This window comes from Pan troglodytes, chromosome 18 (genome assembly GCF_028858775.2).
Source record: "Pan troglodytes isolate AG18354 chromosome 18, NHGRI_mPanTro3-v2.0_pri, whole genome shotgun sequence".
Taxonomy (NCBI): domain Eukaryota; kingdom Metazoa; phylum Chordata; class Mammalia; order Primates; family Hominidae; genus Pan; species Pan troglodytes.
Genome location: NC_072416.2, coordinates 53433674 through 53461299, shown reverse-complemented (window position 1 = coordinate 53461299; position 27626 = coordinate 53433674). Strand labels below are relative to the sequence as shown.

General features: G+C 49.2%; 1 protein-coding gene across 3 annotated transcripts; it reads right to left on the bottom strand.

Annotated features, from left to right (window-relative positions):
- Nucleotides 1–122: 122 nt before the first annotated feature.
- Nucleotides 123–27626, bottom strand: MMP2 (matrix metallopeptidase 2). 3 transcript variants are annotated; one of them, XR_010152623.1, is made up of 14 exons: nt 24918–25309; nt 23661–23887; nt 22633–22781; nt 21370–21498; nt 21020–21193; nt 18105–18278; nt 16995–17168; nt 14861–15016; nt 13541–13676; nt 9777–9913; nt 8391–8550; nt 3916–4025; nt 1233–1473; nt 123–477 (listed from the first exon to the last, which is right to left on the bottom strand). XR_010152623.1 is itself a non-coding variant. In XM_016929856.3 (13 exons), the coding sequence occupies exons 1-13, from the start codon at nt 27313–27315 to the stop codon at nt 1370–1372; spliced, it is 1983 nt and encodes a 660-aa protein (XP_016785345.1). In that variant the 5' UTR covers nt 27316–27626; the 3' UTR covers nt 572–1369. The 3 variants fall into 3 exon arrangements, 2 of the variants coding, with proteins under 2 accessions (XP_016785345.1, XP_016785346.1); XM_016929856.3 differs by lacking the exons at nt 123–477; nt 24918–25309 and adding an exon at nt 27163–27626 and having other exon boundaries at nt 572–1473; XM_016929857.4 differs by lacking the exon at nt 123–477 and having other exon boundaries at nt 572–1473.

The following is a 27626-nucleotide window of genomic DNA, read 5'->3' as shown; positions in this document are numbered from 1 at the left end:
GTGGCGGAGGGTGGTGAGATTCTGGTTTGAGAGCTAAAGCTCCTCTGCTAGGCTATCCTTTGGCCTTGTAGGTCCCTAATAGCTATGGGACCCTGGAAAAATCACTTCTCTTGAGCCATCAGTCTCTTCATCAATAAGATTCAACTAATAATGGCCTCTATTTATGTGGTTGGAAAGGTTAAAATTAGTGACACATGAAAAGTGCCTTGCACATAGAAATCACTCTATTAATTGAGGGGGATATTATTGTTACTGTTCATTGTTAGTAGTAGCATTAAAACTGATATGATTGCTAATGAAGAAACAGAGTTAAAGAGGAAGCAAACCTCGAACAGATGCCACAATAAAGCAACAAAATTGCTGATTCTTCAGGGCTCTTTCTACAGGACAGAGGGACTAGAGCTTACTCTCCCTGAGGTTCTCTTGCTGTTTACTTTGGAAGCTCTGACCTTTCCAGCAGACACCATCACCTGTGCCCTGCAGGGAGCAGAGATTCGGACTTTTTAAGTTTCCGCTTCTGGCTGGGTCTGTGGCCCTTGTCTAGGCTCTGCTAAAACAGATGGCAAACACGGCCACTCAATAGGTGTCTTTATTCATACTTGTTGACATTTCCCATGGGGAACGGTTGAAGGGAGGGGCAGGGAGGGCTGAGCGGGAAGCCACGGCTTGGTTTTCCTCCATCCAGTGGAGAAGAGACTCGGTAGGGACATGCTAAATAGAGTGAACAGGGGAACCATCACTATGTGGGCTGAGATGCACTGTGCAGTGACTTCAGACAACCTGAGTCCTTCTGTCAGGAAATGCAATTTCTAAGTGGAAAAAAAAAACAAGACCCAAAGAAAAAAACAAAGTGCATACAAAGCAAACTGCTAATGTAAGAAAGGTTCTAAGGCAGCCAGCAGTGAAAAGCCAGGGGTCTGGAGTGGCCACCTGGCCATGCCCCTATCCCACTGCCCTGTGCCAGGCTGTCGGGCCACCAGTGCCCTCTTGAGACAGTCTCCATTGGCTCCAAGGGTGCCGTGAGCCACAGAAGGTTGTGAAGGGAGAAGAGCCTGAAGTGTGGCAGCACCAGGGCAGCCCAAAGCAGGGCTGCGTTGAAAATATCAAAGTATCTCTTTAGGGGTGGCTCTGAGGGTTGGTGGGATTGGAGGGGGAAGGGGTGCCTGGGAGGAGTACAGTCAGCATCTATTATTGGGCACCGGGAGGAGCCACTCTCTGGAATCTTAAATTACCAGGTAGGAGTGAGAATGCTGATTAGCTGTAGAGCTGAAGGCACGGCTGCCAGGCCCCTCTGGGTCCTTCTCTAGTTCTCCAGGCCCGGTGTATCGAAGGCAGTGGAGAGGAAGGGCCCGTGGGAGCCAGGGCCAGCTCAGCAGCCTAGCCAGTCGGATTTGATGCTTCCAAACTTCACGCTCTTCAGACTTTGGTTCTCCAGCTTCAGGTAATAGGCACCCTTGAAGAAGTAGCTGTGACCTGGGATAGAGAAAGAAGAGACCATGACCCCCTTATCCTGACATTCTGGCACACAGAAGGTTCCTGGGAACTTTGAATTTCTGCCTGGCATAGGGAAGAAGCTTTTAAACCAGAAGAGAGCTTTGAAAGGCTGAGGCAGGAGGATTGCTTGAGCCCAGGAGTTCGAGAGCAGCTTGGGCAGCATAGAGAGACCCCCATTTCTATGAAAAAAATATTTAAATTAGCTGGGTATAGTGGTGCATTCCTGTAGTCCAAGCTACTTAGGAGGCTGACGTGGGAGGGTCGCTTAAGCCCAGGAGTTCGAGGCTGGAGTGAGCTATGATTGTGCCTCTAGCCTGGGTGATAGAGCAAGACCTTGTCCCCCCCGCAAAAAAAAACTCAACTGTGGCGGGGCGCGGTGGCTCACGCCTGTAATCCCAGCACTTTGGGAGGCCGAGACGGGCAGATCATGAAGTCAGGAGATCAAGACCATCCTGGCTAACATGGTGAAACCTCGTCTCTACTAAAAATACAAAAAATTAGCCGGGCGTGGTGGCGGGCGCCTGTAGTCCCAGCTACTCGGGAGGCTGAGGCAGGAGAATGGTGTGAACCCGGGAGGTGGAGCTTGCAGTGAGCCAAGATCACGCCACTGCACTCCAGCCTGGGTGACAGAGGGAGACTCTGTCTCAAAAAAAAAAAAAAATTCAATTGTTTCAACCTGAGATGATTGAAGAAAAGAAAACAAAACCAAAACCAAAACACAACAAAAGCCCAGAAGAGCCCCCTCTGGGAGTGGAAGAAGGGAAATGGCTGTGAAATAAGCTCTTTTATTCCCTGTTTGCTCATCTCTAAGATGAGGATAAAGATTATCAACCTTCTAGGGCTGGCAGTGAGCATTAAGTCAGATAACATATGCTATTATTAAAAACAATAACTCCACTTAACACAAGCATCAAACTAAGCACATTCCATGTACCACAGGTGGCAAAACAGGATATATCCAGTCCTATCAGGCCCACAGATGGGTTTTATTTGACTCTCACAAAGTTTGTTTTGTTTTGTCTTTAAATCTGAATAACTTGCCAACATGTAAACATCCAAAAAGTCACACAGAAGTACAGATTTCTGGCTTCCTTTAAAAAAACTAGAATATCTAATATAGAATATCTAACACCACCAGGCCCCATTCTTTTTTTTGAGACCAGGTCTCACTCTGTCACCCAGTCTGGAATGCAGTGGCATGAACACAGCTCACTGTAGCCTCAAACTCCTGGGCTCAAGCGATCCTCTCTGCTCACCCTCCCCAGTAGCTGGGACTACAGGTATGTGCCGTCATGTGTAGCTAATGTTTTTTAACATTTTTTTGTAGAGATAGAGTCTCACTATGTTGCCCAGGCTGGTCTCAAACTCCTGGGCTCAAGCAGTTCTCCTGCCTTGGCCTCCCAGAGTGCTGGGATGACAGGTGTGAACCATGGCAGCTGGCCTAGGCCCCTAATCTTGCCCGCCAATAATTATCTGAAGGTGAGAAGAAAGTGTCTCCTGTAAATGAGGCATGTGCTCTGATTCCGCACAGACTCCACAGTTCCCCACTGTCTGCCCCTGCCTGCTTTACTCATTTGTGCTACCTGCCTGACACATGGAGCTGTTGGAGTTTGTGACTCCTGACATACATAATCTCATTTACTATTAATATGCTAGCATGTAGTAGGTGCTCAATAGATGTTTATTCTTGAAGATAACTCCTAATCTAGCATCTGATTGTACACTGCATTTTCTTGGACATGTAAGACCTTCAGCTACTGGAGGTCAGGGCCTGTGCTTAGCATACAGTAGGTGCTCAAAAAAAAAATCTGTAGAATTTAGTTAAAATCTCCTCTAAAAAAGCCAAACTGGACCCATTTCCAGGACCCTAGAAAGCTCACAGATGCCTCCTCAAGAGTATGATTTTCAAACTCCAAATTCTATCCCTCGCTGCTACTGGTTGTGTTTTAATCAGCAGAGGGCCAGGGGCAAACTGGTTGAGTGGAGGATCTTTGCCACATGAGCAACAGAGCATGACAAAGTTTGCCTTGTCTCAAATGGAGCCATCCTTCTGCTAATGGGAGGTGGTCACAGGCCTCCTGCAAAACCCAAAAGGGCCAGGATCAAACCCCAGAATGAATCCACGGCACAGAGCCCATGTTCCTTCTCCCCCGGCCCAGGCCTTCCGCCTTCTCCTGCCCTGGCTCCAGGCCCTGCAGCTGTGAGAAGTCTTTCTGGGTCTTACTGCCTGGAGCCAGGCCAAGGAGCAGAGGTCAGGGATCTGGAAACCTTCCCAGCACTGGGATGAAGGAGTTGATTTGTTTTCCCGGGCGCCGCCTGCATGCCTGCCCTGCACAATGAAGAAGTGTGTGTTTGCAAGGAGCTGGGCCCTGGCTAGGGGCGGGGAGTCCTAGAAAGCGGAGACAGTCCTGGGTGGCTCACCGCTGCCCTGAAGGTCCACGACGGCATCCAGGTTATCGGGGATGGCATTCCAGGCATCTGCGATGAGCTTGGGGAAGCCAGGATCCATTTTCTTCTTCACCTCATTGTATCTGTAAAGAAACAGACACAGTGAACCAGCAGGGCCTCTCTAAAGGACACTTCCCCCCTGGCCTGGATGGGAGCACCCAGCTGATGGCTCCTGGATAGGCCTCGGAAACTGGACCTAGCCCTTCAGGGAAGCAACCAGCTGCAGTGGAAGGAAGGGCATGGAATCAGACCTGAGTCTGAGCCTCAGATCTACCACTTTTAATTATATGACTTTGGATGACCCCATAAAAACAATCTCATGATTACTGCTAACATTTATAAAGCACTTACTACATGCCAAACAGTGTGTTAACCACTTTCCATACAGCCACAGTTTTACCAGCTGTAAAATGGGGTTGTGTCTAATTTAGTGTATTTAATTTAATGCATGCATTAAATAAAACAGCACATGCAGAGCCTCTATCCCCATGTCTCATAAATATTTAGTAGGTACTTAAGAAATGTTAGCTCCCTTACAAACAAATCCCTGCTGTAATCCGAGGAGTGCTAAACTAGAAGCCCAGGGATGGGAATCTGCCCCATGATTCTTTCACTTCATGGCTTGGAAAAATTGCTGCTTCTTCATCTGCCACAGGGAGATGACAGTCCCTGCCCTGGGAGATGACCATGGCTGGGGCAGTGAGGTTACAATGCAAGGTGGAAGGTAAGTGTGAGTCCAAGTCCTGTTAGTCACAGGGTGGGCCACATGCCACCTCAGTTCCGGCGGCAGCAATCCTGGGCCCCGCCTTTAATTCAGGTAAATACTTTGGGCATCGGTTAGTATGTTCTTCTCCCTGGCTAGCAACCCTTCTGTCTTTTAAGATTTTTGGAGAACTTTTTAAATGCTGCTATCATGTTGATTCCTTTGCCTCTCCACTTCATTATTCCATAAATATTTACTGAGCTCCCACTATGGGAGCTATGGATATCCTAGTAAACAAGTCTTGCCCAAGTGGAGCTGTTTCTAGATGAATCTGTGTTCGCATCCCATCCTGGTAGCAGCCACCCTTTGCTCCACAGTGCCTCCTAGTGGGCTCCCTTCCTTTCTGCAGCCAGCCTTGACCACCTCCACCCTGGACCCCAACAGCAGCTTTCCCTATATGCTCCCTTCTAGAGGAGACTTCTCCCTCAAAGGGACTTCTCCCTCAGCCATCACCCCGAAGAACTAACGCCTTCCTTAATCCCAGCTGCAGCATAAAACTCATTCTTACAAAACCTGGCATGCTTCCTCATGCCCTGGGTCACCAAAACCAAGTTCCCTAGCTCAAAATCCCAACACTCCCATCCAAGGCACCTCCACTGAGCCCTCAAACTACATTCCCTAGCGTTAGGATAGTTTGGAGATGTGTGTCCCACACTTGAACTGGCCCTCATTTCTTTCTCATTCTACCCACAGAAGGTGGGGATGGCAGAAGTCAAGCCCATTTTACAGATGAGGAAACTGAGGCTCAGATAAGAGAATTAGTTTGCTTCCAAGTTCTTTTCATCCAGAAAGAATACAAGCACTGAGGTGTCAGAAGATGTGGTACTTCTCTGCAGCTGTAGAAGTTGCCATGTATAGCAGGTGTTAAGAACACAGATATTTGTGTCCCAGCTTTTCCTTAAGCCACTTTAGCCTCAGTTTCCACACTTGGGAAAAGGAGCTAACAGTATCTACCTCAACTGAGAAATATAGGTGACATGCATAGCCTCAGGCTGGGCTATGGTAGAGGCCCCATATTGAGAGCCATCATTATCTGATTCAAATGTGTTTACATAATTTTCCCTCATTCTACTATAAACTACATGAGGGCAGGGTGTGATGATTTCTTGACCCCCGTCTCTCCAGCAGCTAGCTAAGTGCCTGGCACACAGCAGATGTGGAACATATATTTGTGGCTTAGTGAAAGCTTCTACAAGCAGGGCCTGAGCTCTTCCTGGCATGCTGAAGACAGCTGCTCAGCCTCTGTCACTCTGGGGCTCTCTCTCCTTCTCCAGCAAAGATGCCTCTGGGGCCTCTGCAGACTCCACGGCAGGGCCAGTGTCACAAGCTCATTCACCACTTCTCTTGGAATAGAGATCTGTCTCCTTTGGAAGCCAGCCCAGAGCTTCTGATAGGCCCTTCAGCTCTGCCCCTTTTCAGGAAGTCTCAGGGTGGTTCCTCTGTAGAGCACGCTGTCTGTCCTGGCTCTGGCTTTAGGAGGTGGGCTTGTGTGGAAAAGGACTGGGAGGCAAATAACTCTGCCTGGAAATCCAGCAAGGCACTGCCACAACCTCCATGCCTGTCTATGTGTGTGTGTGTGTGTGTGTGTGTGTGTGTGTGTGTGCGCGCGCGCGCGCACATGCGCACACAATCATGTTCCTATATGCTAGGAACAGGTCTGTTTTTGCATGTTTACATAGATACAGTGCATGGAAAAGTGATTTAAAAAGTTCTTCCAACACCATAATTGGAAAACTTCAGAGCTTTAGGATTCTAAGATTCACGTTTCTGTGGGTCTGTGCGGCTCACCAGCCACAATTCTAAGACTTGGAGATTCAGGGCTCCTACAATGCTGAGATGCCATTCGCAGTACGTGTGTGTGTGTGTGTGTGTGTGCACGCGCGCACACGCGCGCGCGCATGCACACTGTCTGGGGCTAGTGTCTGGAGCCGGTGGGTGGAAAGCCCGCTCTGTGGTTTCCTGCCTGACTGTTTTCTTTCTTGAGGCTTGAGATATCAATCAGCTTAGGTTGCTAAGTGTCTTAGCAATATGTCTGGAATTCCACCCTCACATGGGCAGGCCTGGGATATAAAGAGTTTCTGAATGCAGGGCAGCTGGGGGGCAGAGTAGTGGGGAGGAGGAAAGGGGGAGAAGACAGAGGCCTTAGGAAGTAAGCGGGATTGTTTTGGGGATGGCAGACAAAGGCCTCAGGAAGTGCCCTCTAAAATTCTTGGGGAGGGCCCAGATGCAGTGGCAGCCATGGAAGGAATGTGGGGATACCAGGAGGGAGGGGATGGAAAGACACACCACAAGTCTTTGTGCCCCGACCACTCTTTCCTCACTAATCAAATGGAGTGGCAGGTATATTGGAGGGGGTACTCAGTTAGAATACAAGAGAAGTAGCTATAATCCTGGCTTTGTGCAAACACACATATCTCAATAGCTTGGACAAGTTATTTAATTTCTTTGGACCTCCGTTTCCTTTTCTAGAAAGTGTGAAGAATTACAGTCAAACTCCTGAGGTTTGGGCTACCTCTCACCAGCCACTCCTGGATATTAGGTTCCCTGGTCATGACTATAGCCCCTCAGAACTGGACCCTTTCCTGTAGATAACCTGGAGCACAGAACCATCTGCTTCCAAATTGTTCCCCTGCCTACCTGCACCCACAGCCACGGGCCTGCTGTGAGCATGACACAGGGCACCTGCTCCTTCCACGGGGTCTGATTTGGATGCTGGCTTCTATGGATGACCGGTGCACCCATCTCTAAGTCTTCTTCATATTTTTTCCACTGCCTTCATGTTCCCCCATCTCTTGGAACCCCCATTCCACCATCTCGGGTATAGAATAGTAGCGAAGAGTGAAGACTAACATGTTTTCCCAGGAGACAGGATGCCAGGGTTCAAATCCCAACCTGTCCCTACCTGGCTATGTGACTCCAAGCTGGTTACTTAACCTTTCTTTTTTTTTTGTTTTTTTTTCTTGAGATGGAGTCTCACTCTGTTGCCCAGGCTGGAGTGCAGTGGCGTGATCTCAGCTCACTGCAACTTCTGTCTTCCAGGTTTAAGTGATTTCCCTGCCTCAGTCTCCCTAGTAGCTGGGATTGCAGGCATGCACCACCATGTCCAGCTAATTTTTTTTTGCATTTTTAGTAGAGATGGAGTTTCACCATGTGGCCAGGCTGACCTGGAACTCCTGACCTCAAGTGATCCACCCATCTTGGACTCCCAAAGTGCTGGGATTACAGGCGTGAGCCACTGTGCCCAGCCACGGTTACCTAACCTTCCTGAACCCAGGTTTCCTCATCTGTAAGATGGGAGGAATAATAATTCCTATCCCATAGAGCCCTTGGGACAGTCTCTGGCACATAGTGTCAATAGGAGCAGTTATTATCTTTATTTTTATTACCCCCTTCTTCAGTGAGTCATTTCAAAATGTGAGAGTCCAGACCAGACATGGGCCAATCAAAAGAATTCTGCAAAGAGAAAGGATATTCCAACCAGAATTATATCAGCAATGTGTACAAGAATGGTTCACCTTTGGCAACATCTCAGAGGTGCCAGAGACCAAAGAGGTTAGAGACCAGACAGATGGCATCCAGAGCCCACCGACCTCTGAACTCAACCCAGGAGGCTTGAAGCCTCAGGGCAGCTTCTCTGTCTCTCGCAGCCAACTGTGCTGCTGTCCTACCCACCGCCCTCCCTTACCTCCAGAATTTGTCTCCAGCAAAGATGTATGTCTTCTTGTTTTTGCTCCAGTTAAAGGCGGCATCCACTCGCTGGACATCAGGGGGCAGTCCCAGGCTGGTCAGTGGCTTGGGGTACCCTCGCTCCAGGGTGCTGGCTGAGTAGATCCAGTATTCATTCCCTGGGGTGGAAGCAAAGGGTGTGTTGGCTGGTGCTGACATGCCCTAGGCCAGCCTGTTCCTCCCATCATCTGTCTGTCCACGGGCCCCACTGCAGCCATTCCCAACAGAGTGCAACTTCCTGCTCACTCCTGGTTGCAGTGCCCAGAATCAGGGCTCACACAGAGGGCTTTAGAAGTCAATTACAGAAGGTGCCTGGTCAAGGACATGAGTTGGGGGATAAATCCAGCTCACACTCTGCTCACCAAGTCATGCACTCTAAGGGCCTTGCTGCCATGAAGAGGCACCTTTTGTTAATTTGCAAAAAGGTGCCCTAGGAGCCAGCAGTTGTCCTCTCCAGGACCCATGATTACGGTGGATTGGGGGAGATGGGAGCCAGGTGGTAGAGACAATAGTCTTGGCTGAGCCTTTATCTTCTCTAGGATCCCACCTCAGACCAGGACAGGGACCTCCTAAGTCCTTCTTTACCCCTCATAACAGCCCAGCTGTCTGTCTTCCTGAGTGGTTTGTGAGCAACGTGAGGGCAGAGCTTGTATCCCCAGGGTCTGGCAAAGCCCAGCACATGGAAATGCTCCAATAAATGTTAAATGAGTAAACCTTAGCCATACAGACCTCACCTTGATGATTTCTACCACTTCTAGGGGCTCCCTGTACTATTATTTACTTAACATTCTGCTTTCAGTGAATTCATTTTGAAATCTTTAAAAATAAATTTATTAAAAAATGTTTTTTGACTGTCAAAATATCAGTTACTGAATAATCCGTTTCTGTCCTGATTTGAAACTCCACCCTATTATAACTAACTGCCTCTGTTAAAACCAATTTATGTCTAAAAGTAAAAATGAAAACAAATATTCTTTAAAACATTCGAACTAAAACTGTTACCTGCCAAAGACTGTATCACTACAAAGGCGTTAGGGACACACCAGCACTAAACTGAGACTTTTTTTCTTCTAGAAAAGAAATGAGACGGATTGAAAAGAATTAAGAAAATGAAATGTGTACACTGAGGGTTAATGCTATCTGATGTTGGGTGTCGGAACCAATCTCCCAGAGGAGTTGCGCACTTCAGGAAATAAAGTTGAAAGAATGAATCCATAAAGGAAAGGGAGCACCCACGGGTGCATAGGAACTGTGGTTTGAGAGGGGGAGTGAGCCTGGGACACCCAGGAGCCCTGGTGCAGAGCCCTGTGGAGCTGAGGGCCAAGGAAGGGTGCTTCCCACACACCTGCAAAGAACACAGCCTTCTCCTCCTGTGGGGCCTCGTATACCGCATCAATCTTTTCCGGGAGCTCAGGCCAGAATGTGGCCACCAGCAGGGGCCCCATGGGCTTGTCACGTGGCGTCACAGTCCGCCAAATGAACCTGGCAGGAGGCAAGGGGGCACAGGAAACCACATCTTCAGTCACCCTGCAGCTCGAACCACACACACCCCAACAAACCCACCCAGAAACATCCCAGAGATGATTCCATGATGGGAGTGGGAGGCAGGATCAAAGGAAGGTTGGAGAAGGACTGGAGAACGGGCAGAGTTCCTGTCTGCAATCTGCTGGAGCTGAGAAACATCCTCCTACCCTGTTCTCTCCCTCTACCTCCTCCAGGAAGCCTTCCCTGACTACCTCCATCCATATTGTGTTTTCCCTCTCTAAGCCTCTCAAAATCATCAACTCTGAGTGCCTGGAACAGTAGTGTCTGTTTGTCTGAACTCTCCTATTTGATTAGAGGCCAATTGGGGCAGGAGCTGATGACACTCAAGTATTTCCTGAATTAAAATGAAATGAATTTGTGTACTTTGTCAAGAGTAAGAGTTATCATTTATTGAGGGTCCTACTAAATGCCATGTGCTTTATGTGCCTTGTAATTTAATCCTCACAATCTTTTAAGACAGCATGCACTCTGGATGGTCTACCTAGCATTAATTATCTATTTCCCTACCATCCTTCTTCACAAAACTCCACATTTATGATCCAGCCATCACCTCCTCAGACCGTGTGTCCCCAACCCCCATTCTAGGGGTAGATACTGATGGGTATAAGCCACTGGTTCTCAAAGTGCAGTCTCCTGACCAGCAGCATCTGCGTCACCTGAGAACTCATTAGAAATGCAAATGATTGGGTCCTTACAGAGATCTACAGATAAGAATCTCTGGGCTTGGGGCCCAGAATCTGTGTTTTAACAAGCCTTCCAGATGATTCTAACGCATGCCAAGGTTTGAGAACTACTGGTCTAAGCCAATCAGAGTTCAGCATTCCCTAGCACTGTTACTGGTTCAGCAGTTGCCATATGACTTACAGTGGTGTAAAGACGGAACACACAGACTTGTATTTCACATCTGCGGGTCTGTGTGTGTGTATCTGTGCGTGTCTCTTTCTCTCTCGCTTCCTGGGAGAGGGCAGGGATTAGAGCCCCAATTGCCACTGGTAACCTTCTTGTGACCATGAGGGGGAACCGGCCTTAGGATGAAGTCAGTGCAGAGGCTAGCAGTGGACAAAGACATCAAGTCACTGACCCTCTCTCTGCCCCTGCAGGCAGCTCTACCCCTGGACTTTGTACCAAATGAAAGCAATTTCTCTCTACTGTTTAGGCTGGATTGAGTTTGCAGAGGGATGGTCTCTGTTATTTGCAGAAAAGCATCCTAGCATAGGAAGGTGTCACAATTTTTATTTAGCAAATGAAGCTCAGAGAGGTTAAGATTCAAATTACTTAGTTATTACTACGTCAATGACTAAGTAAATTAGTTATTACCAAGATTCGTATCCAGATCTGACTCCAAAGTCTGAGTTTAATCACCCTGCGATACTGTCCTTCATGACCCCCACCCTCACCAGTGCCTAGCAGCAATTTTTGCTCGTGGTTGAAGTTTAATATTTACTGGTTAATCAAATAAACCCATTAAACACTCATCAAGTTCCTTTTGAAAGAAAACTGTGATGTGGTAGGCCAGGGATGGCTCCAGCCTGGGTCTGGGCTCTGCATCCTTTCCTAGGCCCCACACATCTGAGATCTGCATGTGTGGTCAGGGCTTTCTTAGTGGAAGGAGCTCCAGATGAAGGACATTGCCAGATCCTTATAATGGGAACTGCAGAGCAGTGCTGACATCTGCTGTTATATATCCTGATTTGGGCATTCGAGGCCTGATGGGACCTGATTTCTCACTACATTCTAAGTCTCATCTCTCATTGCATTCTTGCCATTTCCCCATTGGCCAGCAGACCCTGTGAAGGGCAAGGCATCTGCACCCCAGAATCTGGCCCAGTGCCTAGCGTAGAGGAAACTCTTCCTTAAAGTTTATGGAACATCTAGCCTCACCAGATTCTCACTGGCTAATCCAGAAACTTTCACATCACTATGGCTTGGCTCTGCAGGTCCCTCTGTCTCAAAGAACCTCCTAACTTGTCACCCCCATCAGATTCTTGCTTCTCCTTTGAAGGCTCTGCTCAAATGCTGCTGCATCTGTGAAGCCTTCCTTGACTGGGACGTGCTCACAAAAGCACCTAACACCTCTGCGATCACTTTTCTTTCATCTTGCCATATCAGTTCTCCATGCCTATTTCTCAAACTGGACTTGTGATGCACAAACTTTAATGTGCATCAGAATCACTGGGAGAATTTGCTAAAATGCAGATTCCTGGGGCCTAGCCCCAGAGTTCCAGTCAGGAGGGTCTGAAGCTGGGGCAGAAAACCCACCTTTTAATACCCACACTCTAGATGGTTCTGTTATAGGAGGCCCATGCGCCTGTCTTTGAGAACGCTGATCTAGCAGCCCCCCACCCCACTGTCCCGAGAACATCATTCTTCCTCCTCCAGCTACTAAAGCCTAGCAAAGTATTTGGCACAGTAGATGCCAAACAATTATTTGTCAATAACAATAGCTAATATGAATACACTTACTCTGTGTCAGGCATTGTTTTTGTTCTCAGCACTAAGTTCATCTAATCCTTACAACAGCCCTAGGAGATAGGTTGGAGTATTAGCCCCATTTTATAAATGAGGAAACCAAGGTACAAAGAAGATACTTAATTAACTTGTCTATGATTATATAACCAGTAAGTAGCAGTTACAGAATTCTAACCCAGAGAACCTGGCTTCAGAGTCCATTTTCTCAACTACTACACTCTATGAATGAACAAATGGATGAATAATGAATAATGGATGGCTGGATCATAAATAATGGATAATAGATGGCTGGCTGGCTGGATGGATTATGGATGGAAAGATATAGGTATGGATGGATGGATAGGTAGATGGATGGATGATAGAAGAATGGAAGGACAGACCCTTTAATGAGGTCCTAGATACTGCCTGCCATTCTCCAGGGAACTAGGGCATTAGGGTAAACCTCAGTCTTTAGTCAACTGAGTGATGATCTTTATCTATAGCATGAAGAATACCACCTCTTTCTACTCTGCAGTCACTCACCACCCATACACAGAGTAATTTGGCCATTTGAGGGCAACGCCATTCTAGAAGGCCTATGGTAGACTGAATTATGGTTCCCAATTCTTCCCTCCATTTCGATTTTAGGATTATGCATTTATATGCATTTCCATATGACTTTGCAGTACTACCCTCTAGGGTAGGTGTTGGGATTGGCCATGTGACTTATTTCAGGCAGTGGAATATTCTCAGACAAGATGTGAGTGGAGGCTTTAAATGAGCTTGTGTAGTTCAGTTTGGCCTCTTGCACCCTGTCATCTGCCATGAGTAGCTGCTAATCCCATGAGAACAACAGGCAGAGCACACCTGAACCCAAACTGTAGCTGAAAGTCAACATAACTAGTAGACCCACAGACTATGAGAGAGCAAACAAAATGCTTGGGTGCAAATCCACTGAAACCTGGAGGTTGTTTGATACACAGCAGAAACTGCCTAATTCAGGTCATTCTGGGAAGCACTTGGTGGAGTCTTCAGCGAAGAGTGAGGGAAAAGAATAATGGTATAAGAGCAGAGGACAGGAGACAAGGAGGACAAGAAGCAAGCTCCTGCACTCACCGGTCCTTGAAGAAGAAGATCTCACCACGGATCTGAGCGATGCCATCAAAGACAATGTCCTGTTTGCAGATCTCAGGAGTGACAGGGCCCAGCGTGGGGGTGGGGCCGGTGCCAAGGTCAATGTCAGGAGAGGCCCCTGGGGAGAACACCTGACCTTAGACTCTCTGCAGCTCCAGAGGATCTCCCCACTAGGGTGAGCCCCCAGGGGTGCCCACCCAACCATCTAAGAGTCAGAAGAAATCGCCTTCTGGCCTTAGTGTAAGCTCCGTAAGGTAACAAGAAGATGCCTGGACTTGGGGAGTCCCGGGGCCCTTTGTACTTTATATATGCTTTTTACTGACATCACCCAAATCAGTCCTCTCTACAGCCCTGGGAGTGGGGTATCATGATTGCACCATTTCACAGGTGAGGAAACTGAGGCCCAGAAAAGTTGAGTGACTTGCCCAAGGATTCAAACCCAAAGCTCAGATTCTTATGCCCACAAGAGTCAGGGCAGTCAGGGGGCCGCTGGTGTGTCCAGAACTGACAGTATGGCACTTTTCATGATAAGCAATTATTTTAGAGATGAGGAAACTGAGTCCAAAGAGGTATAAAGACTTACACCACATCTTGCAGCTAGTGAAGGGCAGAGGCCACATTTGAACCCAGCACCCCTCACGGCAGACCTTGGGCTTTTTCCTGAGTCTAGCAGTCCCCAAACTTCATCGCTCAAGCACCATTTTCACTATTTTGGCCTGGCTCAGATATCACCAGGACCATTAAATATTTTTTTAAAATGAACTGACTTTTTAAACTCTAGCCTCACTGTAAGAACCAACAATAAATAAATAAATAAATAAATAAATAAATAATTGGCTTAAGGCACTGGTTGTTCTGTTTCTACTACATACTAAAATCAAAGCTTATTATGAAAACTAGAAACTTCCACCCCCGTATTGTTAAGGTCATTCCACATGATGGAAAACTCTGTCCTGTACTTGGCTATTCTCCTGGATTCTAAACTCCACTGGGTTGCTCAAACCTGTGTAACCTTGCACCAGGTGACCTTACTCACCTAGAAAATGGGAGAAACCCAGAAATGGAGTGCTAAGAGTGACATGGATATTAGCATTGTTCGGATAGGGAAGAGTTATCCAAGTATCCCCTTGGAGAGCTGCTCTGCCTTCCCAAGACCAGGTCAACACTCCCATTTCCTGCCCTCGTCTCCAGCACTCCTGGCTGGATGAGATCTTGCTGGTCCCACCCCCTGGGCCTCCATCCCAGGCTACATGACCTCCCCCCTCCTCACCCTCCACCCCCAACCCCCGCCCGGAGGTTTACCATAGAGCTCCTGAATGCCCTTGATGTCATCCTGGGACAGACGGAAGTTCTTGGTGTAGGTGTAAATGGGTGCCATCAGGGCCCCAGGGTCTTGGGAGTGCTCCAGCCCCATGGCGTGGCCAAACTCGTGGGCTGCCACGAGGAACAGGCTGTACCCTGAGGGTTGCAGGGAGGAGAGAGGGTTGAAAGACAGGAAGAGAGATGAGAGAGAAGTCAAGACCTGACCCAGTGACGCAGACTTTTGAGGACAGCCCCACAGTAAGGCTGAGAACCCTGGAAGCGGCATGTATTGATTTTTTTTTCTTTTCCTGAGAATTCTGGGATCAATACACAATTTTGGGATTAGTGCCTATTGTTTCCAAGTGGGGTCAGCCAAAGTCTTCTTGTCTCTTTCCAAGTCGGTATCAGGACAGGTGTGCTATAAAGGAACAGAACAAGTAGTATCTGCGAATTTTCTACTTAAAACCCCATTCATTTTAAAATCCTGCTTCCTGGCTTTTTATGTCTCTCTATAAAAGATGAGCTCTACAAACCCAGCTCCTCAGCCTCTCTGAAGAGGTAAGAAGAGTGGGGATAGGCTGGCCCCATGTTGCCACCATTTCTGCCCAGGTGAAAGCAGTAAAAACCATTCACACTTAGCGTGGTTGCATAGGTTGAGCCACAGCCAGCGAGCAAAACCTGTGTCACACCCTGTTGTGGTTAAATGCATCCCCCCAGAAAAGATTTGCCCAAGTCTTAACCCTAGGGACCTGTGAATGTGAACTTATTTGGAAATAGGCAGGAGAATCACTTGAACCCAGGAGGCGGAGGTTGCAGTGAGCCGAGATCATGCCACTGCACTCCAGCTGGGCAAGAGCAAGACTCCGTCTCAAAAAAAAAAAAAAAGAGGAGGAGAGGCAGGCAGAGGGGGAAGAAGGCCATCCATGTCATGACAGAGGCATAGACTGGAGTGACGCATCCTTCAGAGGGAACATGGCCTTACTGACACCGTGATTTTAGACTTCCAGCCTCCAGAAGCATGAAAGAATACATGGGGTTTATTTCAAGCCATCAGTTTGTGGCACTTTGTCATGGCAGCCCCAGGAGACTATAATATTCACCCTGGGTGAGCCACTGAGCTCTGGATCCTTGAACCACTCAGGAAGGTGGAGAATCCCACCTTTAGGCTGGTAAAATCAGACTGTGTCCTAGCAAGGAATTTAGCAGGGGATAAGAAAACTTCCTTTGGCCAGCCTCTGTCCACTGACATCTGCCAAGTTCCATCTCATGATGATTAAAAAGAATGAAAGCAACATAAAGACAGGCTTGCCTAATTCTGACAGGCCCTGGACCTGCCCACTGACCTGGCCATTATGGGCCATCAGGGAGCTTTGAGCAACCCTGCAACCCTGGGCCCTGTAGCCTAGATTGGGCACAGGGCCCCAAGCACCCTGCTCACTGCACTGAGCACATAGTAAGGTCACAAGCTGTCTCCTGGTCACTCTCTCCCCTGAGCTTGTGAGTCCTAGGGGGCAGAGAGCTGTCCCAGTCAGCTCCATCCTCAGCACCCAGGACTGACGAGGACCCACCATTTACACCCTGGTAACAGATGGTGCTGACTGATGGGGGAGGGAGGGCTCTGGGGGCTCCCCCTGGGCTGCGTGGACCATGGGGTCAGATCAAGCATGAGGCTCTTCCTTTTTTCCTTTCTTCTACTGCCTACCAGCTCCTTGAAGGCACCTCTTTGTGCAGTGGGAATGTCTCTTAGGAGAATTGTCTCTCTGGTAATCTGTGCTCAGAATTCAGCCAATTTTGGTAGTCACAAGCCCGCCTGGAGGGTGGCTGAAGGGGAAGGCAAGAGCAGTGACCCCTCAGGAAGGCCAGTTCTTAGCCAGGAGGTGGGTAGCAGCATCTGGTCTACCAGGGTCTGATTTTGGAGGCTGTGCCTCCACCTGGATGGGCAGGATCTAAGCAGGGACCTTGGCTCCACCAGAGATGGGCATTGTCTCAGCCCAGGTGGGCGGGTCTGGGTAGGTGGGTGTCTGGGGGGCAGTGTCTATGCTTGAAGTGGGTGAGGTCTCAGGAAGGTTTTTGGAGCAAGTTTAGGGGCAAGGGCAATGTCCAGGGTCTCTGTCCAATGACCAGGGCTTCGTACCTTGGTCAGGGCAGAAGCCCCACTTGCGGTCGTCATCGTAGTTGGCTGTGGTCGCACACCACATCTTTCCGTCACTGCGGCCGGCGCTGGTGCAGCTCTCATATTTGTTGCCCAGGAAAGTGAAGGGGAAGACACAGGGGGCACCTTCTGAGTTCCCACCAACAGTGGACATGGCTGTGGGGTTAGGGATACGGGTCAAGGTGCAGCAAAGAGTCTGAGGCTACCACCAGGAAGCAATGACATGACGCCGACCTTAATGAACCACACCTAAGTTAGACTCAGTCCCAGGCACTGTATCTTTAGACTCATCTCACCCACCCCTGACAACAGCCTTGTGCAGGAGGGACTGAATAGCACCGCGTTTCATGGATGGGAAATAGATCAGAGAGATGACGAAATTTCCCTAAGCCAACACTGCTAGGAAGTATCAGAGCTGCAATTCAAACCCCGGAAGCCAGATTCCAGAGTTCTAATGAGCCTCCCATGGAAGGGGGCAGATGGGCTAGGGGCAAAGGGAGTTGGATGAAGCTGATGGCACCAGCACATGCCCCTCAGCTGTGAGCTCCCTTGGGCAGGGCTTTGCAGAGACCAACCTCTGTGTATGCTGCACAAAGCAGGTGCTCAGTAAACTCCTGTTGGAGGAAGGGAAGAAGGAAAGGAGGGAGGGATAGAGAGGAGGGCAGGAAGGAGACAGGGAGGAAAGCAGGGAGCTCTTAATAAAAAACAGACTAAAAGGTGGAGATACAGACCAGGAAAGGCAGGGAAGAGAGACTGCAGGGTCAGAGAGGGGGAGAGAGAAGTATCTGCCAGAGAGCCTGAGAGAAAAGCGATGCAGGTCGGTCAGAGGATCCTGAGCAGGCCTGACATTTAAGTGTCACCAATTCAACTGTTGATGCCCAATGTCCGTTCTGATTTCAGTGCCCAGGCCATACCAGGTGACAAGTATCCTGACTAGCTACACGGACATCTTGGGTGTGGATGTCATTCGCACAGATGTCTTAACACCCCTGTCTTGGGGAAAGGAGGTGGGCACTCGGAGTCTTATGGGTTTTTTTTTTTATCAGACAGCAGGTGCTGGGCCCTGAGGGAGGGAGACGGAGTGGCACCCACCGGTCTCAGGGCAGAAGCCATACTTCTTGTCGCGGTCGTAGTCCTCAGTGGTGCCGCACCAGCGGTAGCCATCCGTGCGGCCCTCAGTGGTGCAGCTGTCATAGGATGTGCCCTGGAAGCGGAATGGGAACTTGCAGGGCTGTCCTTCAGCGTTGCCGCCCATGGTGAACAGGGCTAAGGGTGGGGGAGAGAGGGAAGGATGTGAATGAGACATGCTTCCATGGGCACAGGGCTGGCTGGCTGCCCACCTGCCGGTTCACACCAGTGAAGTTGATGCATTGTTAAAATATTAAGAAAACATCTCTACTGGTTGGTAAGGAGCTGCTTCTCTGAGCTCCCAGAGAGAACCCCTGCTTCCCTGGTTATCCCAATCCCTCCCGTGGGACCTTGTGGACCACCCAACAACAAAATGATTGACACCTGGCACAGAGCAAGGGCTTCTAGAACCCTGCCTCAGCCCCAAGGGCACTGTCCATTCTGCCTGGTCCATGCCTGTACCATGCAAATTTCATGTAATAATGATGTATGACATGAATATATCAGTCATGGCAGGCAGGACCACGAGAATCTCTCTCCATTTGATAGGTGGAGAAATCAAGGCTAGGACAAAGATGATTCTCAAACTGCTCATGGTCACAGAAATGAAAGAAGTGAATGAAGGTTGTAACTAAAAACTACAAAACACACTAATCTCAATCTCTCTTGCTTGGTCTGTCACTCTCATACGTGTGTGTGTGTGTGCACACGCATACACAGAAAGCTTGCTTTACCTCCTGTCAACCCCAGGCCCCTTCCTGGATGGCCTTGTTGCAGTCTCTGTAGGAAGGAGAGAAAGAGAGAAGAGCAGGAGGGAGGGAGAGGGAGGTGGTGCCTTCAGGTCCCTTTTACTAAACACTCTGGGCTCCTACTTTGACATCTTCAAGACAGGGGCCATAAATGGAGAGTTGGAGGAGGGAGTGGGGTTCAGAGCCTGGCCTGTCTGTCTTGGATTCTCCCCATCCTCCCCTCATCCACCCAAAGCTAAAAAATGGTGTGTCTCTGGAATTGCCAACCAGCAAAACCGCAAGTCCATAACAAGGACCATCTGTGCACAACGGCGCCAGAGGTGACCTCACCAGCCCCCGTTAACTCCACCATGGCCGGAATGGAGCCCAGTCCCTGGCCTCCCACCACAGAACTCGAGGCCCTGTATCCTCACCACTCCCCTCTCTACCAAAAGACCTTGTCCTGCAATGCCAGAAACAATGGCACCTAGAGAAAAGGCAAGACTGAGTCCAGATACCTTAGTGGCCTCAGAGTTGAGAAAGGCAAAGCGTTAACTTCGACCAATGCCAGCCCCCTGCCTCTGACCTCCCATTTCTACCACCCAGGAAGCCCCTGTCTCCTCCCAAATTCCCCTGACAAGGATGGCAAGAATCAGACACTGACTCAGCCATCAGCAGGGGCTGAGTAACAACAATCTCTGCCTCGAGACCCAGACACGTGCGTGTTGTGCGTACTTGCATCTGGCTAAGCACAAAGTAAATGGCTAATGTCCAATGCAGGGAATAACCCTTCCCAAATTTATGAAATACAGCTGTTTCCACATCTAACTATCACCAAAGCATTCTGTTCCTATCAGAGGGGTGACACAGGGAAGGGTTAACGCCACATGTAATCCCTACCGGGAAACGCAAGATACAAAAAATATTTTTATTTCAAAATTTCTGACTTATTAATGGTGAATGGCTTAAACTCTTACTTAATATAAAGTTTAGCTCTGGTAATAAAAGCGTAAACAGGAAGGGAATTAACTAGCTCTTTGTTTCTTTCGTTCTGTCAAGACGGTTGGTGCTTAGTTTTCAGTTACAGTGGGGTTAGGGAGATTCACAGACGTAAAATTACAGACAAAAAGACAGTCTTTAGTCTATGTAGACTAAAGAGTCTTTGTGACATGGGAAAGAAGATAGTGTTAAAAATTTTTAGACTTTTTTCCATTTTCGCCAGGTTTTCTGGGCTTTCAATCTGCAGAATTATCAAATATGATGACTTCATAGAGTATGAAGTTACGTTGTCTTTTTGTGATTTATGACTATTAAGTGTGTCAAGGATATTTTTTAAAAGGATTGAGTGTGTATGTCAATATCTGTACCCCATTTTAAAAGATTTCCCCCATGTGTCTTCAAAATCTCTGAAATGTTGCATCTCAGGCACTGACAAGCACACAAACACAAATACTGAGTCAAGCCTAAAGTCTTTATCAAGACACAGAAATGCAGACACAAGCTAGACAGGAGACAGAAAAAGACAGTGCCCAAGAGAGGCAGATAGTATAGCCCCCGTGCCCAGACACACACACACACAGGCACACACACAAACACACACACACACGCATTAGCAGAGGCAGCATCAGGACCAAGGCAGGAGCAATAGCTGAAATTCCTCAGTTGGAGTACGCAAACCAGGTTGAGTCCAGCCCTGGTCTGAGTCCTGCCTCCCTATCACACTGCTAGGTTTCCAGCTACCAGCAAGCCTTTCCTCATGCCCTTGAAGTATCAATCTTGATTGAAGTGTAAAGACTGGTTCTAGAGAGAACCACTGGGCATTGTAATAGTTCTAAGTTCACTCCAATATATATTAGAAATAAATAATTAGCAAATCAAATCTGTGACTTCCTAAATGATTGCTAATGGTGAAACTTAAAAAAAATCAACCTGATTTAATTAGAGTACTACGTTCATCATGGTACTGGTGGGAGAGAAACAGCAATGGCTCAGATCAGGATGGGGGGGAACTGAGTGAAGGACGTTGGAGGGATGCTCATTGACTGGCAGTGCCAGCCAGTCCTGGAGAGTGTGGAGGGCAGAGCACAGTGGAGAGCCTGGGAAGCTGGAGGCTTGGGGTGGAAAGTCTTGGGGGCTAGAGTGGATGCTCACCTTCATGGGGACAGAAGCCGTACTTGCCATCCTTCTCAAAGTTGTAGGTGGTGGAGCACCAAAGGAAGCCATCGCTGCGGCCGGTGTCAGTGCAGCTGTTGTACTCCTTGCCATTGAACAAGAAGGGGAACTTGCAGTACTCCCCATCGGCGTTCCCATACTTCACACGGACCACTAAAGAGTGACATGGAAGGGGGAGGTTGGACTTCTCCAGGCCTTCTTTGGAGACCAAGATTCTGACTCACCCAGATGTGTGACTTTCCTCCCCTCCCACCTCTCTGGTCCAAGCAGATGGAGTGGAGAGAGGACAGGAGAGAAGGTCTGGGGCATGCAGAGGGCCCCTTTCTCACCTTGGCCTTCTCCCAAGGTCCATAGCTCATCGTCATCAAAGTGGGAGTCTCCCCCAACACCAGTGCCTGGGGCGAAGGCATGAGCCAGGAGTCCGTCCTTACCATCAAAGGGGTATCCATCGCCATGCTCTGAAACACACACTGGGTCTTAGCTTCTAGCTGTGCCACCTAGACCCTGAAACCCCTCCACACCCCATCTACATGTGGAGCCTGTCAGCCCACCCAGCATCTGTCCCCTTCCCTTGTCCCAGTGGGGTTATCCAGGACTGTGAACAGGAGCTCAGTAGAGATCTGCTGACCTGGTTGTTACCATCCTATGGTCTACACTGCTCTCCCAGGTTTACATGACTCCCAGTATCCATACCCTCTACCTTCATTGTCTACTCTACCACCATGACACTATATCTACCACATACCCACATTGCCACACTAGTGTCCTCACCCCATCTTCATCATCCCCAGTGTCTATGCCATCCTCCATCCTGTCAATACTGCCCTCTTAACCACAATCCTGCCTTCATGTCACACTATCACCAATATCTGCAACATGAATCCTCACGCCCACCTTGTCACCAAGGCCTGTACCACCCACCCACTTGTCTACATTGTTTCCCCTGCTCTTTGCCTTCATCACTTACCACTTAGTGTCTATACCACATACCTTTATGTCTGTGCTACTGGCAGTGTTCACACCATAAACTCACATGGCCACCTGGCCCCAGGTTCTACGACCCTTCCTCTCATGTCTACACTGCTCCACTGTTTCCAAACCACTCTCATATATCTACAGTTCCTCAGTGTCTACCAGCATCATCCAACAGAGCTTTCTGTGATTAAGAGGAATATTCTTTGTCTGTGCTGTCCAAAATCAATAGTCTCTAGCCTCCTGCGTCTTTTGAGCACTTAAAATGTGCCCAGTGTGACCAGGAAACTAATTTTAAATTTTTAACTAATTTAAATTTAAACAGCCATGTATATTCTACCTAATGGCTGCCATATTGGACAGCACAGTAGACCACTTGCTTCGGGTTTAGACGGCCTCCAGGTTATACCACAACACACCATCTGCCCCCATGTCAACGTGGCTCTCCAGTGTCCACTCCGTGTTGTGCTGCCCCCATCTAAACCACCCCCAGGGTCCACACCATCTACTGTCCTATCTAAGCCGCCCTCAGGATCCCCACGCCCCTCTAATGTCCATCTCACCCCCTCGTCTCAACACTGATCCCTGCTGGCCCCTCTTCTGCCCCATCTTCTGCCTACCCCAGCGGCCAAAGTTGATCATGATGTCTGCCTCTCCATCATGGATTCGAGAAAACCGCAGTGGGGTCACATCGCTCCAGACTTGGAAGGCACGAGCAAAGGCATCATCCACCGTCTCTGGGTCCAGATCAGGTGTGTAGCCAATGATCCTGGAGGTGGTAGAACTGCATGTGAGTGTGTATGCATGTACATAAGTGTGTGTATATGCAAGTATGTGTGTGTGCACAGATATATGAAAAAGTTTGAGTGTGTGTGTGTATGTGAACATACAAGTATATGCACAAGCATGGGAAGGGTGCACAGGTGTGTGTATGTATATGTGAGCATGTGCCTGCGTGTATGTGTGTGTAGGCTGGGCAGGGCTCACTGCCAAGGACAACCTTCCCAGAATGCCTTGAAGACCCAGGGAGTCCCAGGCCAGCCAACATTTTTAGGCCCCAGCTCAGGAGTTCCATCTGTCACTTCTGGCTGGTGGGGGAGGGCCATAAGTAGTGCATTATGGGGCACAGGGCAAAGATCCCACCATTGGAACCCAGCACCACCCATACAGAGCACAGCTCTTGGCCCAATTAGCAACCAGTTATAACCCAATTGGGCTGCTAAACCCAATTAGCTACCAATCATCACGTTCCTTCTGCCCATCCCAACGACCTCATCTAAAAACAATAACAATGACTAGCATTACTACACTCTTGCTCTGTGTCAAAAATCATAGAAGCCGTTTGTATTAGTTCAGCCTAGCTTAGCTCCCCAACATACCATATAAGGGCATTTTTAAGCCCCATTTTGTAGATTGGAAAGCCAACATTCGCAGCACTGAAAAGTAACCCAATGTCTCATGGCTAGCAAGTATGAAACTCAAGTCTGTCTGACTTCATTTTCTAAGAACTGTGTATTGAAACTCCCTAAGATGCCAAGCCTTCACAAAAGACACCTCATGGATCCCCTGAGTGGAGAGAATGCATGGGTCAAGGAGACTCGTGTCCCTCAGCCCCATGGCCCTGCCTCCCCAAGCCCTGCCCCGGCACCTGTATGTGATCTGGTTCTTGTCCCACTTGGGCTTGCGAGGGAAGAAGTTGTAGTTGGCCACATCTGGGTTGCCGCAGCGTGGCTTCCGCATGGTCTCGATGGTATTCTGGTCAAGATCACCTGTCTGGGGCAGTCCAAAGAACTTCTGCATCTTCTTTAGTGTGTCCTTCAGCACAAACAGGTTGCAGCTCTCCTTGGGGCAGCCATAGAAGGTGTTCAGGTATTGCTGAAAGAAATGCACACCCCCAAGGCAATTAGCCACATTAGGATGGCACAGTACTGACCAAAGCAGGCTGTAGCAATCAGCCCCCCAACCCAGTGCCATAGTCCAGACAGGATATAAGCCAGGGGTCCCAGAGCACTGGGTGGAGTACTGGGTTCCCAAACCAGCACGGTCACCCATTAGTTGAGCGACAGGACATACAGCTATAGAGAGCATGACTACCACTTGTTGGTGCTGGGTGCTGACTATATGTCCAGGAACTAAAGTCAGAATATGTTAACTCATTTAATGCTCAAAACTCTGTAATGTAGATATACTAACCCTATTATACAGAGGAGGAAGCTGAAGCACAGAGAGGTTAAGAAACTTGCTTACGATCACACAGTTCACAAATGGTAGATCTGGATTTGGGACAAAGCAATCTGGCTCCAGAGGCTGTGATATGGAATCATTATACTCCAGCATCCTTCCTTTACCTCTATCAACTCATTTATCTACCTTGCGGCTGGTGACTTGGGGACTTTTTTCCTCTTGTTTTCTTCTAAAGAGATTCAAGGACTATATGCATGGGCTCTGGCAGTAGACAGACCTGGGTTTAAATCCTGAATCAGCCATTTGCAAAAAGAAAGTAGTCCTGTCCTTCATGAGCCATACAACTGGCCCTGCCCAAACTGAGGCCAAAACTGAGCAGGTCCCTGCAGAGGTTCAGGGAGCAACCGACTCATTTATTTATTCAACAAATACTTTTTAATACCTACCATGTACCAAGCCCAGTGCTACTGCTGAGGAAAAACTGGTGAACAAGATAGACAATTCTGTCTCTAAGGTTCAAATCCTAGCAGGGAGGCTGATAGATCACAAATAAAACAAAATGAAGTATGTGATAAGTACTGTGTTAGAATGGTGAAAGGAGCCAGGAGATCTTCTGACAACGGTCCTAGCCTTGTTGGAAGTAGTTAGGAAAGGGGAAATGGAGGACATAACAATAATAATAATAGAATAGAATAATGGCTAGTGCTTATTGAGTACTTACCATGTGCTAGGTAAGCACCTAAGATTACCTCTCTTTTAACCCTGAGATAGGAAATTTCCCAGTTTGCAGATGAAGAAACTGAGAAGTCACTTGCCTAACATCATCACTAGGCCAGCTGGTTGGTTCATGCACTCTTTGATTTGAAGCCAAGCAGTCTAAGTCCAGAGTTATCTTCTTAAGCCCCCACCGCATTGCCTCTGGACAACACAGACTTCCATTTGTCAGAGGTGTTCAAACCAGGCACCTCCATCTTGAGTGGGGGCTGGGTAAGATGAGGCTGAGACCTGCTGTGCTTCATTCCCAGGAGGGCAGGCATGCATTCTTAGTCACAGAATGAGACAGGAGGTTGGTAGGACTGATTTCACAATATACAGGTCGGGTCACAAAGACCCCTATGATAAAACAGGATGCAGTAAAGAAGCTGGAGAAAGCCCACCCAAACCAAGACTGCAATGAAAGTGACCTCTAGTCGTCCTCACTGCTCATTATATGCTAATTATAATGTATTAGCATGTTAAATACATTAGACACTCCCACCAGCGCTGTGACAGTTTATAAATGCCATAGCAACATTGAGAAGTTACCCTATATGGTCTAAAAGGGAGAGAAACCCTCGGTTCCAGGAACTCCCCACCCTTTTTCTGGAAAACTCTTAAATAATCCACCCCTTGTTTAGCATATAATCAAGAAATAACCATATGTATACTCAGTCCAGCAGCCCATTCCCTGCTCTGTCTATGGAATAATCACCCTTTTATTCCTTTACCTTCTTAATAAATTTGTTTTCACTTTACTCTGTTGGCTCGCTCTTGAATTCCTTCCTGTGCAAGCCAAGAACCCATGTGGCCCCCAGGCTGAACCGCAATTTAGGGGTTCATCCTGTGACCCATTGGCTGGAAAAGGTGTAGGAAACCAAGTAGCTTTGTCATTGTCCCAAAGCTCCACTCTCACCCCCACCCAACAGCCATATCATTATGCCAGCCAGCTCCAGATCCTTGAAAAAAGTAGCCCTCTAAAAATGTATGGAGGTTTCCCAACCCATCTATCCAGAGGGGGCTGAGACCTAGCTGTTTGGAAAGGGTGAGAGTTGGGAGAGGGTAGTTGTCACCTCCTGAAGGAGTTCCTAGGGTGACCAGAGGGCATGGGCGTCTTCTCCCGGACAGGTTGAGGGGGAGGCTGGAGGGCAGGGTGGCTGAAGCAACAAGGGAGCAGATATCCCCTGGACTGGAAAGGACATCTTGATGGGTCCCTGGCCTGCCTCTCTCCTCAGGCCCTACTTACGCAACACTGCGGCCAGGCTCAGTGCCCCTCCAGCCAGGCGCGCGCACGCTCACAAGACAACATCTGAACCGCGGTTTGGGAGCCCAGCCAGGAAGGAGGGCTCTCTGGCCGCTCTCCGACCCGAGCGGAGCGCAGTCCGCCCCCGCCCCACGCGCCGGGCCCTCCAGCGCCTGCCCCACTCCTCCTCCCTCCTGCCGGGCCAGCTCTCTCCTTCTTTTCTCCGACCCTTTGGAGAAGTTCGAGGAAACTTTCCGAGGCCCAGCCCTTGACCAATTTGTCCATTAAGCCAGGAGAAAAAAGATGCGCTCTCTGCTTCCCTCCTGCCCCAATCACTTCCCAAATGGCCCCCTCGAGCTGTTTGTTTAAAGGTCCCTCTCCGGATCTGTGCCGGAGGTTCCTAGAAAGTTGCCAAGCCCCGCTTTGACCAAGCTCCCTCCCATCCTTATGCGCGCATAAGTTTACCCAAATTGTGTGCCAGAGCCCCGTTCCCGAAGTCCTACATTAGCAAAAACGACCCCTTTAGCTGTTTGCCAAAGGCTTACCTAGACGCTTGGCAAGAGCCCTTAGCAACTGCCCAGATGTGTCCAAAAGTTGTTTACAAAGACCGCCCCCCCCCTTGCCAAATGTCCCAGATACTAGAGGATGTCCCCGCTATTTACATAAGAGTCCCTTTCCAGTAGTTTGCCAGGTCACCCCTCTCCCACTCTCTGGCTTGTTTTTCGCCCCACTGCTGTATGCTGAAGGTTGCCAAATTGTTTATCAAAGGTTTTCTTTGCTTACAAAAGATCCCCCACCGTTTGCAAGAGATCACTCCAATAGCTTGCCAAAGACCCCCCAAGCTGTTTACCGAAGCCCCTCCCCCACGCTGTGTGCCCACCGCCGAGGGCAGGGGGAGAGACACCCCCATCCTTTGCCTCCGAAGTTTGTCTAAACGTGGTTCCTTGAGGCCAGCGCAGCAACTCACCACTGCCAACTCTTTGTCCGTTTTGGGGGCGACATCGCCGGGGAACTTGATGATGGGCGACGGCGCGGCGGCGGCGTGGCTTAGCAGGCAGCCCAGGAGACAGAGCGCCCTCAGGGGACCCGTGAGCGCGCCCCGGGCCATTAGCGCCTCCATCGTAGCGCTCCCTGGCCCCGCGCGTCGCCCGGGGGTCGCTGGCTCGGTGCGTGTGGCCGCGTCGCCGCCTGGTTGGAGCCTGCTCCGCGGCGCAGAGCTGCGCTCCGAGGGTCCGCTGGCTCGGTGGCCTGGGGTTTGCCTGGCTCAGCGGCTCATGGTCCGGCGCCCGCGCCCCAGCCCCCGCCGCCGCCGCCGCCGCCGCAGGTCCTGGCAATCCCTTTGTATGTTTAAAGCCCCAGATGCGCAGCCTCCAGCCACCGCCTGAGGAAGTCTGGATGCAGCGGAAACAAGGGAGGGCAGCCGCCAGATGT

Bases quoted from the DNA above. Each gene is read 5' to 3' on its own strand.
- MMP2 (XM_016929856.3), bottom strand. From the start codon at position 27,315: ATGGAGGCGCTAATGGCCCGGGGCGCGCTCACGGGTCCCCTGAGGGCG. The intron at 22,782-23,660 runs GTGCCGGGGCAG...TACCACCTCCAG, and splicing joins AAGAACCAGATCACATACAG to GATCATTGGCTACACACCTG. The intron at 8,551-9,776 runs GTGTGTGGGAAG...CTTCCACCCCAG, and splicing joins GAAGGCTGTGTTCTTTGCAG to GGAATGAATACTGGATCTAC.